The sequence below is a fragment of the Equus caballus genome, chromosome 13 (assembly GCF_041296265.1).
Source record: "Equus caballus isolate H_3958 breed thoroughbred chromosome 13, TB-T2T, whole genome shotgun sequence".
NCBI classification, from domain to species: domain Eukaryota; kingdom Metazoa; phylum Chordata; class Mammalia; order Perissodactyla; family Equidae; genus Equus; species Equus caballus.
In genome coordinates this window covers 3,799,292-3,819,976 of record NC_091696.1, presented here as the reverse complement: position 1 = coordinate 3,819,976, position 20,685 = coordinate 3,799,292, and the positions used below count along the sequence as shown (strand labels likewise).

At 52.9% G+C, this 20,685-nt stretch overlaps 1 protein-coding gene across 1 annotated transcript in view; it reads right to left on the bottom strand.

Moving 5' to 3' along the window:
• Positions 1 to 19,453, bottom strand: part of FOXK1 (forkhead box K1) — a 67,745-nt gene extending 48,292 nt beyond the window's left edge. The window contains exon 1 of the mRNA XM_005598584.4: positions 18,885 to 19,453. Within this exon, the coding sequence (XP_005598641.3) occupies positions 18,885 to 19,438 (554 nt within the window). The 5' untranslated portion in view covers positions 19,439 to 19,453. The remainder of the gene's footprint in view (positions 1 to 18,884) is intronic.
• Positions 19,454 to 20,685: the final 1,232 nt, after the last annotated feature.

Sequence of the window (20,685 nt, the reverse complement as noted above, 5' to 3'; positions counted from 1 at the left end):
TCGGTCAAGTCCAGGAGTCGGCATCTTCCAGGAGCCTCTTCCAGAAGCAGCATTTGGCAGTCACCCCTCCCTTCGAGCTCCCCAAGAGGGAGCAGCCAGGAGGAGTACCGGCCGCCTGGTGCAGCCAGACTCACGCCCACGGGCCGGGGAGGCCACCTCCACTGTCAGTGGACGCAGCTGCTGCGGCTGCCCCACAGAAACAGCCAGGGAGAATTCTGTCCCAGACGACACAAAATTGAAGTTTATATCATCTGGGGCCAACTGCTGTATTTTCATCACAGCAATTTATTATACTTTTGTCACCTCTGTTCTCGTTCCGTCACATAAAATGCCATACTGAACCGAGAAAATTACTTTGGATATTTGAAGGTCAGGTTAGAGTTTGATCCCTTCAACCCTTCCCGAGGGAGGGGTCTCCTCCCGGGACCCCCACCCCCCGCCCCGATCTACCTTCGGGCTAACCCCCCCCCAGCAGCGGCCACCAGCCACAGAAGCGACCGGGCGGCAGGAAGCGCGGCCAGGCTCCTGGGGAGGCTGGGGTCGCTGCTGCCACCCGGACGATGTTCCAGAGCTGCGGGACTCACCTCCGGCCTCCACGCCGTCCGTCTCCGTGGAGCCCACAGCTAAACGCACGGTGGCAGACTTGGCCCCCAGCGGAGCAGGAAAGGCGTTTACTGGCTTAGGACGCGGGCCTTTCCAAGCTCGAGTTCCGCCAGCTCCTGGAGCACCCAGAGACGCCGGGCCACCGAGAGGAGACGCCCATCCTCCCCACGCATCCCAGTCCCCAAGGGGGCCTGTGCTGGGGTCTCCTCCTCCACACACACTCAGAATTGGGAGAACACGTGAAAAACCGAGCGCTGATGGCCAGGTCTGCCATCACGCACATAAATGAGAGAACGACGAACGTGTGGGTCAGGGACACACAGACTGGAAAGACAGTGACGGAGGGGGAGAAATCGCTCCGCGGACGCTCCGAAGACCACCACCAGCTCCTGCAGACGGCCTTCCCTGCCTGGATTTCAGTACCACGGAGAAGAAAGCACCCATCTGGGGAAAGTGGGTCATAAAACAGATTAACAACACCGAACGGTCGCTGGGGGAAGCCTGGTCTCCACAGTGTGGGCACATAAACTAGTTTAATTGTTATGTAAATGCATCCTGAAGCCCCGTCAATTTATCCCTGATGGCCTATTCATCAGAACCGGTTCCTCTGAAATAAAAATGGAGCCAGACACTCTTTTCCCGGCGTCCACCCTCCTGGCAGAGCCACCCCCGTGTCCGGAATTCCCAACAACTCTGTCTCCCCGTCGGTGCCTGTGCGCTTGACAGAAAACGGGGACGTGGCATTACAGGAAAGCGGGAGAAGGGACAACATCACCCTCTCCCCTGAAACGGGAACAGTGTCCCTCCTACCTGCCCCTGGGCTCCACGGGGTCAAGGCCCACCGGGCCTGCGCCCGGGCTAACCAGCGTCTCTGCCCGCTTATGGACAAAGGCAGGAAACGCTTGGGATGTAGTTTTCATTTTCACCAAGAAACCGACGGAGCTCCATTAAGGTGCAAAGTAGTAAGTTATTTCCTCGTGAGATTTTTCCACAAGCTGCTATTTGTTCAGTTTCAATAAAATTATTTGTGAACCCTGGGGGGAAAAAAAGAGCTAAGAACAGCGGGAAGTCTCTGTAGATCCCAGAGGGAGCTGCACCCAGAAGAAGGGGGGGCGCAAGGGAGAGCCTGGGCGGCATCCGGGCAGGTGAGGGAGGGTCCGCCCGGCCAGGGCTCCGCGGCGCCTGACCGGCATCCACAGCAAAGGAGAGAAGCCCCCTCACCCTCCAGACGCTGCGCTTCACTGGGCTAAGTCTCTAACTAGGTGCTGGGTCATCTCCTCCACTCTTGTCCACCGTGAAAACAATTCAGGAAAAACCAGAAACCACATTTTGTCTTGCGGTTGCCACGAGCATTATCTGATCCAGTCGGTAGGAATTCGGGCCCATGACGAGGCTGGGTGGGGACGCTCCTTGCTGATAAGAAGGACTCAAGACACCACACGCTGCACGCAGGGGCCCCCCCCTACCGCGACCTTGACCCCGCCCTTCTGTGGAGGACTTTGGCTGTGGGGGGGACCACGGAGGTGAGCCCCTACCTGCCCTGCAGGAGGCAAAGCGATCCTAACCCACCCGTTTAAACAGGCATTAACATAAAAAAAGGCTCTGTAAAGCCCCTGGCTGCCCAAGAACACGCAGGTTCACAAAAGTGCTTGCTGGGCTTTTTAAAGAGAAGCAGACACAAGGAAAACGCCCTGAGTGGCATCAGGGGTGGCCTCCTGCAGGGGCGCGACCCATGGCTTCCCTCTCATCCACACTCCCGTCTTCTCCCAGCTTTTCCTGAGCACAGACTGCACACGCCATACCAAAAAGCGTGAAACGATCAAGGGCACAGAGATATATTACATAAAAGCTGAAACGCACTGTTCTTTTTGCTTTTGTTTAAAAATTGCCTCCTCCAAAAAGATATGACACTGAAGGGTTTTCACTTTGAAGAAAATTAGAGAATGCAGGCTGAAAAACTCCCAAATAAGCTTTAGAATTCAAGACTTTTAACTTTCTGTTAACTACCGTATTAGTAACCTCGAAACCTCTGGAAAAAAGTCATTTTGGATAGACGAGTTCTCCAAAGAGATAATCGTCTTCTCCTCCAAAAAGTTACTGACTTTAAAATTTTTACCCGTTTTTCAGTTACCTTGTTAAAAACACGTCATACCTCCCTGGCTTCTTAGATGACAGTGAACAAAAAATTACGATTCTGAAAAGTGTAAAAGGGGAAGGCTACACAGAGTTATAATTTAAAAATTGTTAAAATTACTGACTAGAAAAAGTAAATACGAACACTTGCATCAAATGCCCAAGCCGACCCCTGAAAGGTCAGAAGGCAGAAGCTTGAATCAATTACCCCCATACATGGCTAAACTATCATTAGCGTTCCGAGGACTTGCAGATGATACACGGAAAAGCACAGCTGTGGGACCAGCCAGCGCAGAGATGCGGGGGCACAGACGCTTGCCGGCCTGCAGGTCCATAGACAGCCTGGGGCCGGAAGGCAGGGAGGTGGGGGCGGCCATGACTGTTAGTGGGGCGATTAACTCAGTTCTGAGAACCTCCAGCCCATTTCGCCTCCGGATGGCCAAGGCAGAGGAGGGCGCTCAGGTCCTCTTCCCGCGCCTTGGATCCGGAGCAAGCGTCCCTCCAGGCGGATGCAGCAGCCAGGGCACAAGGCCTGGAGAGGAGAGGGCCGCACCAGGACAGAGCCTGCAGGAGCCCAGGGAGCCCCGAGGACGCCCACACCTCCCACATCCTGCACACACCCCAAGACGGCTGGGCCTCCCTCTGTGCCACCTGCTGCTCCTTCGTCCTCCCCCTGCCCACAGTCCCCCTCTGTGAAGCTTGTGACGCACCCCTCCTCTCCCGCACCCCAGGGCCACCTGCTCCAGCCTTCAGACTCCCCTCAGCCCTTCCACATCCTCCCATGGTCCCAGTGGCCTGGTGCGTCTGTCTCCCAGAGACCATGGCCGAGCCTCTCGGCAGCTAGAGACAGACTCTTTGGTTTTTTTCCGGAAATGGTGGGCCAGACTCCAGGCCTCCCTTGCATGGAGTCAGCAAGGAGACACTCAGTGTGCAAAGGGCTTACGGTGCGCTGCCAGGGCCACCCCAGTATCAGTCTTAGGGGATCATCCCGGCTGCTTCTCTTCGCGTTCCACAGGCCTGGTAAGTAGAAGACGACACAGACTAGGCTGGAGCTAAGGACGATGTTGCTGTTAATCCAGGCTTTTCGGTGACACCTGGTCCATTCCACCATGGTCTGGCTCTTAGCTTATGAACTTCATGGAGCAACAGTACCCTGCCCAGGCTCCTGCCAGATCACGTACTTTTAATATTGAAGCTTTTAGTTTTGCCACATGGAATAAAACAATTCTTCTTAACGACGCTCTGTCCCTGACTCCCGGGTGCATGAAATCCCCCAAGGCTCGTGGGCTCCTTAAATTTCACGCACACTTTCCTCCTTCCTGCACCAGGAGGTCAGGCAACGCCAGAAGAATCTGTCAGGCGAGGACTCCAGGCCCCGCGCCCTGGGCTGAACCCCTCCCTGGAGAGGCGGCTCCTCTTGGGGGCTTCGCTGAGTTATCCTCACACAGCTCTCCTCCATGGTGCCAGCCCATCACCCAGCCTACTGACTTACGTCCTGAATGACCTTCAGGCCTACTGACCTCTCCCCACGGCGCAGCACCCTGGTCCCTGTGCCGGAGCATGGCCCCCATGGTCCGTCCCACAGAACGGCCGGGGCTGCTCACATCACTTCTCTCCTTCGAGCCTTCCAGGGCTCCCTCCACACAGGAGACCCTGACACCCTCCCCTCATCTCGGGCTTCCTTCCCTCCCCCACCCCCACCTCAGAGCCAGTGAACTCGCAGGTCCCACAGCTGGGATGTCTCTCCCTCACCGCCTCCTGCTTGTAACGTAGATCACAAAGTGTCACCTCCCCAGAGGTGACACCACCTCCTGGCCGGTTTTCCTCGCTGCACCTTGAACGCCTCTGAAATCAAAGGGCACATGAGCTCTTTGTGGCCATGCTGTCTCACAGAGGGAGTGTGTCCTGCTCCCCTCCGCATTCCCAGGCCCCACACACCTAACGCGCAGGCATCACTCACTCGCCAATGAAAGTAAAAGCAAAGGCTATGGTAACCAACTGGATGACGCTGGGAGCGGGGGCGGGGGGCCAGGGTGACCTTTGACTCCTTTCAGTTCCAGGGCGAAGACAGCCAGGAGCTCAGGAGAGGCAGCCTGGAGCCGAGCCCCGGACCACCCGGCCCTGGGGGAGTGGAGTAGCAGTGATGCTCACGCTGAGACGAGAGGGGTTCCCGATGGCAGGGCGCACGCCCAGACACGCTGGAGGTCAGCAAGGCCACTCCAGGCAGTGACCAGAAGCCACTTCAGTTAGAGCTACGAGAACAAGGGACAAGTGGGCAAGGAGGCTGCAGAGCCCGGAAGGACTGAGGTCCAAATGTCAGAGCTACAAGGAAACAGCCACAGTTCTTTGTCAGACAGCACAAGCCAAGAAGTAATGTTTCAAAGTGGAAAATGCGCACAGTAAAATGAAAAGACTGAATGACACCATTTATGCAAATCAACCCTCCCCACACAAACTAGACGACGTGTCGTTCCTCAACATCTCTGTGCGGAGGAAAGTACGAGGGGATTGGAGTTAAGTTCCTCACGTCGCTGCTTCTGGAGACAAGAGAGAAACGAGGTGGGAAAGGGAGCAGAGGCAACGTTAGTGTCACCTGTAGCGTGGTGTTAAAATACGACAAAATACGCACAAGTGTCGATCCTTCGTGGGCACACAAGTACAAGTTAAATCATCCACTGTACTTTCCTTTATTTTGTAAATATCATATGAATTATTTAATCAGTCCTGGGCTTCTATCTCCAATTCATAACTTTTCCTTTGCAAAATGCCCTGCGTCCTACTTGCCGTGGTCACAACGCTGGAGAGATGGACCTGGATGAATGTGAGGCTGGCCTGCACTCCAAGCCCCCCCTCTGCCGGCTCATCTCAGTGTCCGGCCTCAGTGTGAGCCAGTCTCTGCACCCTACAGAGGTTATTCAAACTGATCGAGGTAACCTGAGTTCATCTTTACAAATCCCCTGTACTTTGAGCTCCCACGCTTTGGAGAAGCAGCTCAGAGAAGCACAAGAAAACAAACTCTTTCTCTCTGGTCACATACAACCTCAGGAGCTGGGGGGCACTCGGCAATGCCAAGCCCATCCTGCAGCCCGAGAAGGAAAGCGGTCAGGGACTGGGGCCTCTGCTGGAGCCAGCTGGCGGCTCCGCCCCGCTGCCATCAGATCAGGGCACCGCCACGGTTTCCCCACCAATGAAAGAGACCTCACTTCCGACACCCAGATGCCTCGAGGAGCCAACACAGTCCCTGTCCTCCACGGCCACAGTGACAGCAGTGACACTGACGATGATGCGGGCATGTAGCAAGGGTTTCTACGTGCCAGGCGCTGAGGTGACACTCCTAACACACAATGTTTAGTTCTCAGTCACCCAGGAAGTGGGTGGTGCGCCCATTTTACAGATGAAGAAACGTGCACTTGAGGTTAGCTCACTCGCCCAAGGGCTGCCAGCGGGAGGTGATCAGGCCACACCGTTCAAAAGCTGAGCTCCCGGGACCTCCCATCACTCTCTCCAGCCAGACTGTCTTCCGCATTCAGATCTCTGTTTGTTTATCCATTTTGCCAGCAAGTACTTACGAAGCGCCAACTACGTGCCAAGCAAGGGAGGTGCTGGGTTACAGCAGTAACCCGAAAAGCGCAGGCTGCTCCCACAACACTCAGTGCTCCAGAGACACGAACACAGCGGGAAACCGAGGCGGCACTGCCCTGGGGCGCCGTGAGGCTGTCCGGGGGGACCGCGCTGGAGAGGCCCCCGGAAGGCCGCCTTAAGAAAGCGGCTTCTCAGCAGCAAAGCTATCTTTACTCTAGAAACGAGAATGGAGCCCGTTATCATGGCATTTACTCAGTGCTATTTGGAGGCTCCAGCCCATACAGCAAGATAACACGAAGAAATGAGACAGAAACTAGTGGGAGAAAGAGAGAAAATAATCACTATTTGCAGATGAAGATTATGACCTAGACAAGCACGCAAAGAGCGAATTAAAACATGTCACCAGAAACGTAACTGTGCCTGGATACAAAACTAACACCCTATTTCAGCACTCAATCTCAAACATTACTTATGAGTTACAGAAGGAAAAACAGTAACTATTTGCTGGAGAAGCCCGACACCATGGAAACCCAGGATCCACATGAACTCCACCAAGGACACAGCACGGCCCCTGCCCAGAACCCAGATGCCCGACGCATCAGATCAGGATTCTGTCTAATCAGACAAATCTAAATCAAGAGACATCCATAAAGTAACCGTCCTGTTCTCTTTAAAAATGTCAAGGTCAATGAAGACAAAGGGCTGCGAAGCCATTCCAGTCAGGGGACAAGAGACAGCATAGCCGAACGCAAGCCCCCCTCCCGGACGGGACCCTAAACAGGGGTGGAAATGCCACAAAGGATGCCACTGGGACAATGGACAAGACTGGAATACGGGCTGTAGATTAACAACAGTATCGCAGTAATGTTACATTTCCTGAACTTAACAATGACTGCGGTTATGGAAAGTATCCTCATTCTTAGGAAATACATATCGTAGCATGAAGGAAAAAAGGGGCACAATATATTTAACCATTTAACCCACTCTCAGATAACACATACATACAGGGGAAATACTAAAGCAAACAAGGCCAAATGTTAAAAACCAATGAATCTGGGCAGAGGATGTACGGGAGTTTTTTTGACTAATCTTGCAACTTTTTTGGACACTTGAAATTTTTTCAAAATGTAAAGTTTTATAAATAAAGTAGTATTATAAAGCCCATACCCCCAACCCCAAAAGAAGAAACACACACGCATGCACGTACGGCCCACCTTGCATACATGTAAGTCCTGACTCCTTCAGAAAATAACAAGGGAAGAAAGATCCCATTCATACGAACCATCCCCAAACAAACATATAAAACACCCTGGATTAAACAGAACAAGAAATAAAGAGTCTCTAGTAAAGAAAACCAGCAATGTGAAGGTGTTGATTAATCTCAGCAAAATGTACCGACATGGAAGAAGGTCTCTGTTCCAGAGTACGGTGTGCACAGCTTCTGCAAAGGGCCAGACAGTAAATGTTTCAGGTTTGCAGGCCACATGGTCTCCGTCTCAGTGAGCCGCCATAAGCAGCGTGTAAACGAAGGGGCGTGGCTGTGTTCCAGTCAAACTTTCATTTATAAAAACAGCAGCCTGGCAGGATTTGGCCCACAGGCTGCAGCATGCTGCCCGGATCTAAATGTGGCCGAGACTGGCCGACTGTCCCCAAAGCGCTTCCTCCCCTCCCTGGGCATACGCCCTCCTTGGAGTGGCCCTGGACTGAGCTCTGGTCATTGGCACACAAGCGAAGTGAGATGTGCCTGGCCCATCAACACTGCCCCACACGACCCGCCTGCAGGCCTGAGGCAGAACCAACGCAGCCTGGAGAGCCGAGCGTGACAGTGAGGTCACAGATGGGGCCAGCCCGGGTGTCTGATTCACCTTTTGAGGGAGGTGTTCTCTGACCACTGATCAGAAACACCTGTTGTGGACTTCCCGCGAGCAAGATGGTGGAACTGACCTCTCACAAGAGCCAGCAGGCTGCAGGAGATTCTGTCCATCAGCAGATATTCACTCAGTAGATGCTTAGTGTCTCCCAAGAGCCAAGCACCGTGCTGGCCCCGGAACAGAAGGCCATGCAAAGAACTCAGCCCCGCCCCGGGGAACTTATCACCACTGATCAACATCCACACGGGGTGGGACAGACCGTACTGACGAGCGCCACCTGGGACGAACGGTGGCCATGCAGACCGCAGACACACGCAACACACACACATTTATTTATAAAGGAATTACAAACTCTGCAAGGATATAAACCAAAATATTAATGTTAAGGAGCTGGACTCACACATAATCCACCCATAACCAATACACACAATCACCAGCAAACCCTGGGCTACCAGGGGCCACAGAGCTGTTTTTCTTAAATTTCCCCCTAAATCAGCAAATTCGTCTCTCCTCTTTATCTGCTATCCACAGGAATCGCCTCTCAGATCCCCTGACTTTTTTGCTCTGGCCTCAGAACGAGGGTAATAAAGGGAAAACTGGAAGCCACCCATTCGAGGGTGGTGGAAACTGAGGAGAATGACCAACCTATTCGGCCACAAGCCGTGTCAGGAAGAGCCTTTGGGAAAGGGCAAGGCTGGCAGTTCCTCACCGCACGCTTGTGACCACAGACAACGTTACTGAGCGGGTCTCCTGAGTCCCACAGCCTAGACCAGACCCGCTCCATCTTTTTCACCTGGAAGCATAATGCAAAAAATAACACGTGCCTTGGAGGCAAACGGGGTAAGCTGAGGCGGTGGCCACACCCAGGAGCCTGGGCATGCACAGATCTGCAGCCTCTTCAAGGACACCAGCAGCAGCAACACATGTGGCTAAACAAAATTAAACTAAACGAAATTAAAAATTCAGAAACATTAGCCACAGTTCACGTGCTCAACAGCCACACAACACCAGCGCTCCCATACGGGACAGCACAGGCGGCCAAGGTTTCTGCCAGCGGGGAATGCTCCTGACTCTCCCTGAGACTCCCGAGAAATCTGTTCACACCCTAAGTCACAGAGGAAAATGCAACTGCTAAGAAAGTGGAATATTCGCAGCGTCGGCTCGTCGGCTTGCCTCTCCTCTCGAGGGCTGTAAACGTGCCCAGTTAACATGAAACCCAACCCCAGGGAGGGGGACCCTCGGGGGGAGGGCTGTTTTCCTCAGGCTGGGTGAGTCAGTGTTCCCAGCCTCAGGGATATACCTGCCAAGCAGACCGGATATTTATGTCCCCAAGGGGAGAGGCGGAGGAACACAACTTCTTCTGTGCAGTCTCCCTTTTCTATCACTTCTCGGCCCCCAACCCGCGTGCTCCGTCATCAGAATCATCGGATTTCATGGGAACACTCTTGCAAAACCAGCTCCAAAGGGCTCCCAGTACACAAACCGTTTTTTACTGACTCTGTCTCCAGCCCCGGCTTCCTGGGAGCGTACAGGAGGCTCCCCGATTTCATCAGTGAACCGGGTCCAAATCGCATGACAGGAGCCCGTGTTTCTGGGAGCGGTGTCTACGGACCGCCGGCCCCGCCCGCCGCGCGAGTTTCTCTGAGCTTGAATCACGCGCAGCTCACGAGTGCCAGGCGGGAGTCGTCTCTAGCTGACACCCTCCCTGCAGCTCACGACACAGACTCTGTGGGAGGGGCTGGGGGCTGTGAACACGTGTGACGGTACAAGCATCTGTGTGGAAAAAGGGTGAGTGCTTTTGTCTCTGCGACTCGAGTCACAAAAAGCAAAGTTCTTTCGGAACAGTCAGAAGATGCGTTCACGTTTACCAAAAGTGGCACAGGTTTTCTGAAGTGTGCTCAGAAAGCATCCATGAAAAACCCCAAACAAGGCCCGTTTCCATAAAGCACATTTTGTTCCTGATGTCTCCTGAGGACCCCCGCGGTTCAACGTCCAGCTCTTCTGCATGTCCACCCCCCACTCTGCCTTTGTCCTGGTGGCCCCACACCTGTGGCTGAAGGAAAAAAGCAGAGCTGTCATCTGGGGACCAACTGGGAAGAGGGAAGGGCCCAGAACGTCCTATCTGGTTATGGGAAAAGAAAAGAAATAACTGACAAGATGGACAGCTCCATCTGAAATAATCAGGAACTGACTGCACATACAAAGAAATACTAATTTATTTCTGCTTTTTTTGGTGGGGAAGATTGGCCCTGAGCTGACATCTGTGCCAATCCTCTTCCACTTTATATGTGGGATGCCACCACAGCAAGGCTTGATGAGCGGTGTGTAGGTCTGCATCCAGGATCCGAACCCAAGAATCCTGGGCCACCAAAGTAGAAGCACGTGAATTAACCACTATGTCACCCAGCCGCCCCTCCCCACCCACTTCCCACCCACCCCCCCAGCCAAATACTAAATTTAACCCAGATTATGTCACAGACGCTAATAAGGTAAATGACTAAATTATATGACTTTTTTTATTTCTACAAAACTATACTGTTATTCAACTTTTAAAGCCAATTAAAAAATTAAACTACATCAAAAAGCCCGATCATTTCGAAGATTTCTATTTTCAAAAATATGATTTGTTGGTCTCAAGGGGATCAAATTTAACTACCAATTGAACTTAAAGGTAAAGCATGGCCAAGTGGTTATGTTTGTACGCTCCACTTCAGCGGCCTGGGGTTTGCCAGTTCCGATCCTGGGTGTGGACCTACACACCGCTCGTCAGGCCATGCTGATGAGGTGATGTCCCACACAGAAGAACTAGAAGGACCTACAACGAGGAAATACAACCATGGACTGGGGCGTTGGGGAGGAAAAAAGCAAAAGCAAAAGCAAAATTGGCAACAGATGTTAGCTCAGGGCCAATCTTCCTCACAAAAAAGAAAAAGGTAAAATACGCTTTGTATAATAAGACACCATGACAGTACAAGATCTGCACAATTTAATCAATATTTTTCCCAATGATCAATGCATGTGATTACAAAATCATGCACTGATAAATGCGAGATCGAGCAATGGATTTTAGTGTAAGAGTACAAAAGTCCAAAGATGGAGTTTCAGATTCCATATTACAATTAACCTTTGAGAAACTACCACCTGTCAAGTTCGAGTGCGCAGCAAAGCACCACCATGATTTTCTGAAAGGCTGCTAAAACAGCGCGCCCTTTCCAGCCACACACCACGCAGGGCTGGATGTTCTTCATGTGCATCACTTAACGGAAACAACGTATCACAACAGACCAAAGGCAGAAGCAGCCAGGAGATTCCAGCTGTCTCTACTAAGCTAGACATTAAAGATTTTTACAAAAAATGAATACCTTTACTCTAATTTTGGGGGGAGGGGGAGAGAGAGTTATTTTTTTCATAAAAAGTTATTTTTGAATTAGGTATATTATTGAGTAGATTAATTACACATTTTAATTTCTAATATGGTGATCGTTAACAGACAAATCTCACGTAAACAAAAGCTCTTTGGGGCCCCCAGTAATGCGTCAGGGGTAAAAGGGCCCTTGGACTAAACACTGAGAACTGGCGTCAGAAACAAAGGTATGGGATGGCCAGACGTCTCTCTGCCCAAAGGGAACCCTGTGCCTTGAAACACAGGGTAGCATGTTCAGAGAGGACCTTCAGAGACACGAGGGCAGGGCCGGCCCTGTGGCCAAGTGGGTAAGTTTGCGCGCTCCACTTCGGCGGCCCGGGTTTCACCGGTTCAGATGCCGGGCGCACACATAGCACCACTCGTCAAGCCATGCTGAGGCGGCGTCCCACACAGCATAACCAGAAGGACACGCGACTAGAATGTACAACTATGTGCTGGGGGGCTTTGGGGAGAAGAAGAAAGAAAAAAAAAAGGATTGGCAACAGATGTTAGCTCAGGGCCAATCAAAAAAAAAAAAAAGGATAAAAAGAAACACTGGGGCCTCTGCTAAGGGACAGGGCCTGGCCCCGTGGGCACTGGGCAGCCGCTGAGGTTTCGAGCAGGGTGCAACGTGGTCAGAGCTCAGCTCTGCACACACACGCCGGGAAGAATGAGTGCCCTCGGAGGAAACAGGCGGAAATAAGTCTGTGCCTTTCTCTCTCTCTCTCTCTCTCTCTCTCTCTCTCTCTCGGCAGGGTTAAACATGATACAGATGACTAAGGGCAAACAGTTTCTTCGCAACCAAATCATGTAGAAAACATCCATCTCCATTCTGTGTGTCTACTGGAAATTACTCTTAGGAGAGAAAAGCCACATACTTGCAGGCAGCTCAGGATCTACCGCTGGAACCATTCTAAGGAAAGGAAACTGCACTACCCCATCCTCAGCCCATCCGAGGAGAGCCCATGTGGTCCACATTCTAGGGCTGGGTGGAGCGAGGCCTGACAGGGACAGCTGTGGGACCGTCACCAGTAAACCAGCCGGGTCACGCTGCTCTCACGGCCTCTGTTCAGACTCCTGGATGACACACAGCACGCCGCCCTCGCTCCCTGGACACAGTCACAAAACGTGTTCACACACACATCCCATTTTCCTTTCTTTTTAATCAATCGGCAATGTCTTACCAGAAAACGACAAACTCGTGAAAAGTGATAGAAGCGAGGAAAACTAACTAGGAAACCTCCCAACAAGTCACAATGCTGAGTCCACTTCCAGGAAACCAGAGTAAAAGCATTTTCTACGATGCTCTCATTCTAATATGAAGCGCTTTAAAGGGAGGATAATCATGGAAATGAGGCACTGATGCAATTCCAGCTGTCATTAATTTAGCAAGTTTGTCCCCTGACATTCCCAAGATGCAGAAACAGCAAATGGCAAATGAGTGTGTCCCCAAAGCAAACGCTTTCCCTTCATTTCAGCACATCGCTTTAAACTGGGCTGCGTCCTCCTCAAAAGTACTATCAACACCATCAAAACTCGACGTCACACACTTTGGCACCAACCCATCTTACTCCTCCAGCAATGACAAAGGCTTTTACAAATTTGTTACAGATTCAGTTCAACACATACTACGTGATAAATAACATCCTTCTCAGAGACTGCTTTTAAAATACTATAGAAGGGGCCGGCCCCGTGGCCGAGTGGTTAAGTTCCTGTGCTCTGCTTCCGCGGCCCAGGGTTTCGCCGGTTTGGATCCTGGGCGCGGATGTGGCACCGCTCATCAGGCCACACTGAGGTGGCGTCACACGTACCACAACTAGAAGGACCCACAACTAAAATATATATACAACTATGTACTGGGGGGCTTTGGGGAGAAAAAAGAAAAATAAAATCTTTAAAAAAAAATTAAAAAATAAAATACCATAAGTTTTCTTATATGGGTGACAGGCCCAAAAAACTCAATGTGAACTAACTACTAGAAAGTGGCCCATATTTTTACTAACATAGATTCAAGGTACTAGTTCCCAATTTGCTACGCCCCCAAAAACCTTTTTTTTTTTTAAGATTGGCACCTGCACTAACATCTGTTTCCAATCTTCTCTTTTTATTCTTCTCCCCAAAGCCCCCCAGGACACAGTTGTGTATCCTAGTTGTGAGTGCCTCTTCTTGTGCTATGTGAGATGCCGCTTCCGCATGGCCTGATGAGCAATGCCAAGTTTTTAACAAGACGACAGTCTAACTTTGAACAAATACATGTGATGCACAGTAACTGCCAGCCAGCAAGAAAGCCAGACTAAAGCATTTCTCGGGAGAAGATGCCACCTTCTGTATTTTGACCACACCCTCCAGATACAACACGACCGAAGCTAAAGTCTCGTTTCCTCCCACTAAACGCCTCCTGCTTCCCATCTCCCAGCTTCATTCCGTAGCAGTTACCATCCCTCCAGCGTCAGATTCAAACCATCCCTTCTCTCCAGACAATCAGCAAGTGGGAACAGTCCTTCCTTCGGAACATGCATTGGCTCCAGCTCCTCTCCGGTCCCAGGCCGCCTAGTCGGGGTCTGAAGGAGTCAGGCCTGCGTGGCCGTCTCCTCCACGGTCTGGGGCCCTTGAGCTCCGCACACATCCCAACAGACCATCCTCCTCTCTAGTCACAGCTCCGCTGTCCAGGTGGAACAGAGCCAGCACAACCTCAGCTGTCACATCTTCCAGTTTCGGCCACTAGGAATAGAATGATCTGACACCCTCTCTTGTCCCAAGTACAAACCCAGCTCAGCACACACGCCCACTCCTGGACCCACTGCCGTGACCGAGGCATCGGTCACAGAAGGACCCCACAGCTCCCATGGGGCTGGAGGGTTGGGGGGGCGCAGTGTGTGGCGACGAGGTCAGGGAGAAAAGGAACCAGTCGCTGTTTTCCAGGAATGCCCCAGAGCAAGGCATTCACAGACAGCTGCCGTCTTCACCAACCCCAGGGCATTTTCCAATTCATTTCAAAGGAATTTCCATCTGATAACTACTTATAGGCTGGTTAGTAACTAATCCGATATTCTTCAAGTGACCAGGCAGAATAGCAGTAAGAAGCTGCGTTCTATATGTTTTCATAGGGCCTAAAACAATTATTTAGGTAGTAAAATGCTTTGGTGGTTACAATTAATTACTTTGTATCACAGTACATGTGCAGAAGCTGTGATCCGTAACATCTGCCATTCACAACCTCCCTTTCAGAGGGGAGGGTGCGTCAGCAGGGCGGCCTACGCACACTGGCAGCCAAAATGAACGGCAGTGGTCCAGGTGATGATAAATTTACGGACCTAGGCAATGACCAAAATGCTGCTACGGGAGACGGACGACGTCTGCTTCCCGACAGATGCATGCGCCACTGCCTCTGAGGCAGCTCGGGCAGCACCGTCAGCCCTGAGTCTGACCAGATCTCTAGGTCCAACAACCAATTTGCAGGTATGACGGGCGAGAGGGCAGACTCAGTGGACACCATGGGAACCCAAGCGGTAAAAGCAGATCGTGGCAAACTGTTCAGGTCAAGTGACCCTGGTTCTTCAGCAAGAAAAAAAAAGGGAGTGACATGCAGCCTATTAAAATTAGATTAAAAGAGATGTAAGAGACGCATCAACCAACCACAATTCTGGACCAGATTTGGTTCCCGATTCAAATGAACACATCGTAAGAAAGGAAAAAATTCATAAGACCATACGGGAAATCTGAGCAGCGATGAGGTATGTGATGACAGGAAGAAATTATTATTAATTTTTAAGGTGTGATAATGACATTGTGGTCAAGTTTTTTTTTTAAAAAAAAAACCTTTATCTTTTACTGAAGGATTTACAGACAGAACAATATGACATTTGTAATTCGCTTCCAAATAACCGGGAGCAGGGGAAAGAGGAGCCAGGAGGGAGATAAAACAAGCTTGGGGTAAGATGATAATTTTGAAGCTGGGGGATGAGGACATGGACGTCCACTACCCTATTTTTATGCTTGAAACTTTCTGTAATAAAAAGTCTTCCAAAAAAAGGAGCGATGCTCATCGCAGAAAATTTGGAAAACACAGAAAAGTAAAAAGAAAAAAGAATCCCTTAAACCTTACCATTCACAGAAGCTACAACAAACAGAAGTCTCGATTTTCCTGCAATTATTCAAGTAGCCCATATTTATTATAAAAGTGTTAGAAAGTCTGGGAAAAAAGAGGGAAGAACAGGTAAGGGGCTGTGTGTGGGTCTTTTTCTTTTTAGTTCACAAATAACATCTACTTTAAATTCCAAATTGGACGGTGTAAAGAACCACAATCACCCACACACCCCAGGAAGGCTGTCCACACGTCCCCCTGCATACCCACTGTCCGCCTCAGGAAACCGAGCCACATCAATGACAGGGCTTTTCCCCCACGGAAGCTGCAAATTTCATTTAGTCACTGATTTGTTCCCTCAACAAACACAACTCAGTGTGCGTGCTTACTGCCAGCCGGTTCCTGCGCTGTCTCCTGCTGGCCCTGCGTCCGGGAGCCGCGGGCCAGGAAAAGCGCCGTCTGCCCAGGGGACTCAGAACTGTGTGCACGTCCCTCCCCTCGGGAGCCACCGCTCGATTCGGGAGCACAGTGTGACCACATGCTGGTACAGCGAGATCACCTCTCAGTTGGGTCCCAAGGAATTGTTTTCCTACCGATAATTTAAAAATATTGCAGTTTTGGGAAGCTGTACCTGGAGGAACAAATGGGGGTAAATTCCAGTAAATCCCCTTAAGCACGTGCTTTCTGCAGTGGGAAAGAAAAAGGAGGAATGACAGTGGAGCTGTAAGGGAGTGTGAGGCACATACAAATGTCACTCACGGTGGATGTCACCTGTATGGGGGGGGGGGTGCATGCCACCACAAGGGGAAGAGGAAGCTCCGAGTCTCATGCAACTGCCACCCGCTAAACCCAAGCACGGTCAAGTCAACCACATTCCAGTACAACAAGAATTTAAAATTTACCATGAAGAAATTAGTAACTTCAAATATTAACGGCAAACCCATGTACCAAGCCGGAGAGGAAATAGAAGATAATTACTGCCATTCTTTGAAAGTAATGAATTTCTCCTTTTTGGAGAAAATGTACACATTCAACTTCCTTGCTCTGAATTCATTAGAATTTCTCAATTACTGGCAACGTGCTAGGCCAAAGAACCTCGACCTAACTCTTTAAAGGAAGTTTTCGACAGCCCTCTCCATATATGTGACTACTTAGGTTTAAGTTTTCTAAAATAAAAAGCAACGTAAAGCCACTCTTAAGGCTGCTAAACATATCTGTCAACAGGCTTTGACAGTCTTCAGAAGCAAAGAGCCGTCTCCCAGGAAGGCAGATGCGGACGTGCACTCAAAGCTTCTCCTTTTGCACGTCTGTTCTGCTATGCAAACTTCGCATCGTTGCCCACGTGGACAGGCTCAGAAGCGCAGCTGAAGTCAGTGGGTCCGACAGGCACCCTGGGGCAGAGCACCAGGCCAGGGGGCGGTGGAAGGTGAGACTGCCAGCTACACCACGGGGCACCGAGATGCGGCCGCTAACAAGGCAAGCTCCCCCGAGCGTCAAGTGAACACCAATGACGTTTTATAAACAACAGGCTTGGTACTGGCCCATTCAGCAGATGCTCTGAGGCCCCCGAGGACTGAGACTTCTGCCCCTGAGTTAGGGAAGACACCAGCGCATTCAAGATTCAGAAAGCTAGGTCCTGGTTAGGAGATGCACGTATTTAAAGGCCAGGCAGGAACTCTGAGAACAAGACTGCTTCGTGGAGGCACTCAGAGAATCTGCACTATAATACAAAGGCACAAGAGCAAAGACAGGCCTCTAAGAGCCGCAGGGCAGGGAGGGGAAGGAGCTGTTGACCTGTTGCTTTCTCACAAGAGGAGTGACTGGCCCCAAAACGCATTTAATGGCCCAGAATGGAGAGAGCGGATGGGTGATGGAAAAGATAGAACAGAGTAATAACAACCAAGGGAGAGAACACCTTTGTTAATAAGCAAGTCCTGATTTTACTGAAATACGTACCTTTCCTGTTTGGAAAATCAAGATAAACTCTCCCTCTCACGCCCTAAGCAGGACTGAGTCACTGTTGATGTTGTGCTTAAAAATTATTCAATACAGTATTTACAAGCAAACATGCCAAGGCCCTAGAAAAGGAAGATGTTTACAGAAAGAGGCTTTGGGCCCTGGGAATTACCCCAGCAAAAATTCCCTGGACTCAGGGCACCTATAAAAGAGAGAGTAACTACCCGGAGACAACTGTGGACCATGAGGCACACTGGAGAAAACCCAACACTAGCAAGGAGTTAAAAGCAATTACTACGTAGAAAAAGAAAGTGTCTAAAGAGGAAATGAGTAATTAAACAGGCTTTCTCCGGATCAAGAGATCTTGAGGAAGCAAGGATCTCCAAGGGCAGAGCAGATGGGGGAGAAATGTGTATGTGGACACCGGAAGAGACAGGAAAGGGAGCGACGACCGGAAGGAATACCGAGAAGTTGCTACAGCGCGTTGGGGCATCAGGGCCCTGCGGCCTGGGTCTGCCTTCTCCCTGCCCCGACCTCCACGCCCTGCAGCGGCCCCTTCCCGCCCAGGAACCCCAACTGGGCTCTGAGTGTCCCCCAAGCGCTGGGTGCCACTGCCCCATCCCAGGGTCCTTAACTGAGTTCTGAGTGTCCCCCAAGCGCTGGGTGCCACTGACCCATCCCAGGGATCCTAACTGAGCTCTGAGCGTCCCCCAGTGCTGGGTACCACTGCCCCATCCCAGGAGCAGGCCGGCTCCTGACCTGCGTCTTCAGACACACCGAGGAGAGGACACTTCCTGTCCTGTCCCCCTGTCCTCGGGATGGGAATGTCCCCTCCCCGCCCATCTCGCTGCCTGTTGAGACTTGGCCCTGCCTGCCTGCCTGCCTGCCTGCCTGCCTGCCGGGGGCTCAGGCCTTGGGTTGGGGGAGGGGACTGGCGCTGCCCAGGGGGACCCCACACCTCCCTGAGCGACACCGCCTGATGCAACTCTTCTCGGGAGGACTCGCGGGGGCCACCCCGGGGTCCCAGCCTGGCGGGGAGGATGGGGGTTGGGGGGAAGGCGACCCTGGGGTTCAGGTCTGGGTGGGGGCAAGGGCGACACTCAGGGTCCAGGCCAGGCAGGGGCAGCGCTCGGGGTGGCCCAGGACGCCCAGGGGGGACGCCAGGGCGACCCGGGGCGCGGGCGGGAGGAGGGGCCAGGGCGACCCCCGGGTCCCGGGCCGGGCCGGGCGGGGCGGGGCCGCGGGCACTCACTGTTTGGGCAGCTGCAGGGCGGGTGCGCCGCGCCGCTGGAAGGCCCCGTCCACGAAGACGCCGTTCTTGCCGAGGCAGCGCAGGTAGAAGTGCGGTTCCTGGAAGCTGAGCTGCAGGTGGCGCCGCGAGATGAAACTCGACAGGCCCATGCTCAGGTCCACCGAGCCCTGCGACGAGTTGCGGCCGATGGTGACGCTCGGCTGCCGCATCAGGAACTCGAACTCGCGGCCCTCCAGGCGCGCCAGCGCGGGCGCGGGGCTCCGGCGCACCGACGCGGCCGCCGCGGCCACCAGGGCCTCGCCCGCCGCGCCCCCCGCCGCCGCGGCGCCCCCTGAGGAGGAGGAGGAGGCGGCGGCGGCGGAGGAGGAGGAGGAGGAGGAGGCGGCGGGCGGCGGCGGCGGCGGCGGCGGGGGCTGCGCGGGCGGCGGCGGGGACGGCGCGGGCCCGGCGGGCGGCCGGGCGGCGGCGGCGGCGGCGCACAGCGCGGGGCCGCAGGGCGCCGAGCGCAGGGCCAGCAGGGCGCGGGCGCCGCTGTCCTCGCCGACTTCGGCCATGTTCGCGCAGCTCCGGGCGGCCTCCGGCGGCGGCGCGGCGCGGGGCGGGGCGGGGCGCGGCGGGCGGCGGGCGCGGCATCCCGGGCCGGATCGCGGCGCGGCGCGGAGCGGAGTGGGGCGGGGCCGCGCGCACCGCCCCGCCCCTCCGGAGCGCGTGGGGTTGGGGGGACGCGGGGCCGCACCCCCCCCTCGCTGACCCCCGGGCGACCCCCCACGCCCGCTGCCCTCTCGTCCTCCCTGGGGGGGCGGCTCGAGGCGTAACTGGCAAGTTTGGATCCTGGATCCCTGGAGAGACCCACACGTGTGACCTCACTGGTCTCCTGCGGGTGACTCGCTCCATCCCTCCACCCCCAAGGGCGATCGGACTTAAGCTCCAAATTAAGGGTTTTCGTACTTTCACTGGAGATCGAGTTTGTCTAAGCAAGCTCCAAATTAAGGGTTTTCATCCTTTCCTCTGGAGATCCAGTTTGTCTAAGGATGCTTGCGAACCCCTGTGTTCCTTGGTGTCATCCACTCCCTCAATAAATGGCTCGATCCAATATCCTGGGACCCGTGCTAGGCACCGGCCTGAGGAAGGCACGCAGCGCCTGCCCTTCAGACCCCCGGGAGGCCCCCCTGAGGGAGATCTTAGCTGAAAATGTGGAACTGGCCAGTTTGGGGATCGTGCAGATTCCTGGAGAACTTTAGGATCCTGGCCATGTAGTCTCCTTCAGCCACGTCCTCTTAAAGGGGCGGTAATGTTTCCGCGTTTGCGTTGCTTAATAATTGTGGAGCCTGAGAAAATAGACCTCGCTCTCTCCCTGATGGAGCATGCAGTCTCATGGGAGATGCCCACGAGAGTCAAGAGCACATCTTAACACATAGGAAATGACCCCTGCGGGGAGTCCTGTGAGGCGCTGGTGGTGGTGAGCTGCGGGTGTGTGGGCAGACGTGGCCGGCTTAGGGTGGGAAGCTGGTCTGCTTGCCCACTGTCCAGCCTGGGGCTGCAACCAATATTGACCCAGTGATCACATCACAGAGTGAGTGTATAGGCACAAACACAGATAAGTGTTTCAGGGACAAGTAACTCATTTTTATGAGAAACTATAACAAGAGGACCTAGTTAAGGGAGGGAAGAAGACAGTAAAAAATGGGGTTGGGGGTCGCTTCCCTAAAGAATGACACTTGAACTGAAATCCAAGGATGATTAGGGGAGAGGCTGGGAGTGTGGGGGAAGGTATTCCAGCCAAGGAACGGCCTGTGCTAAG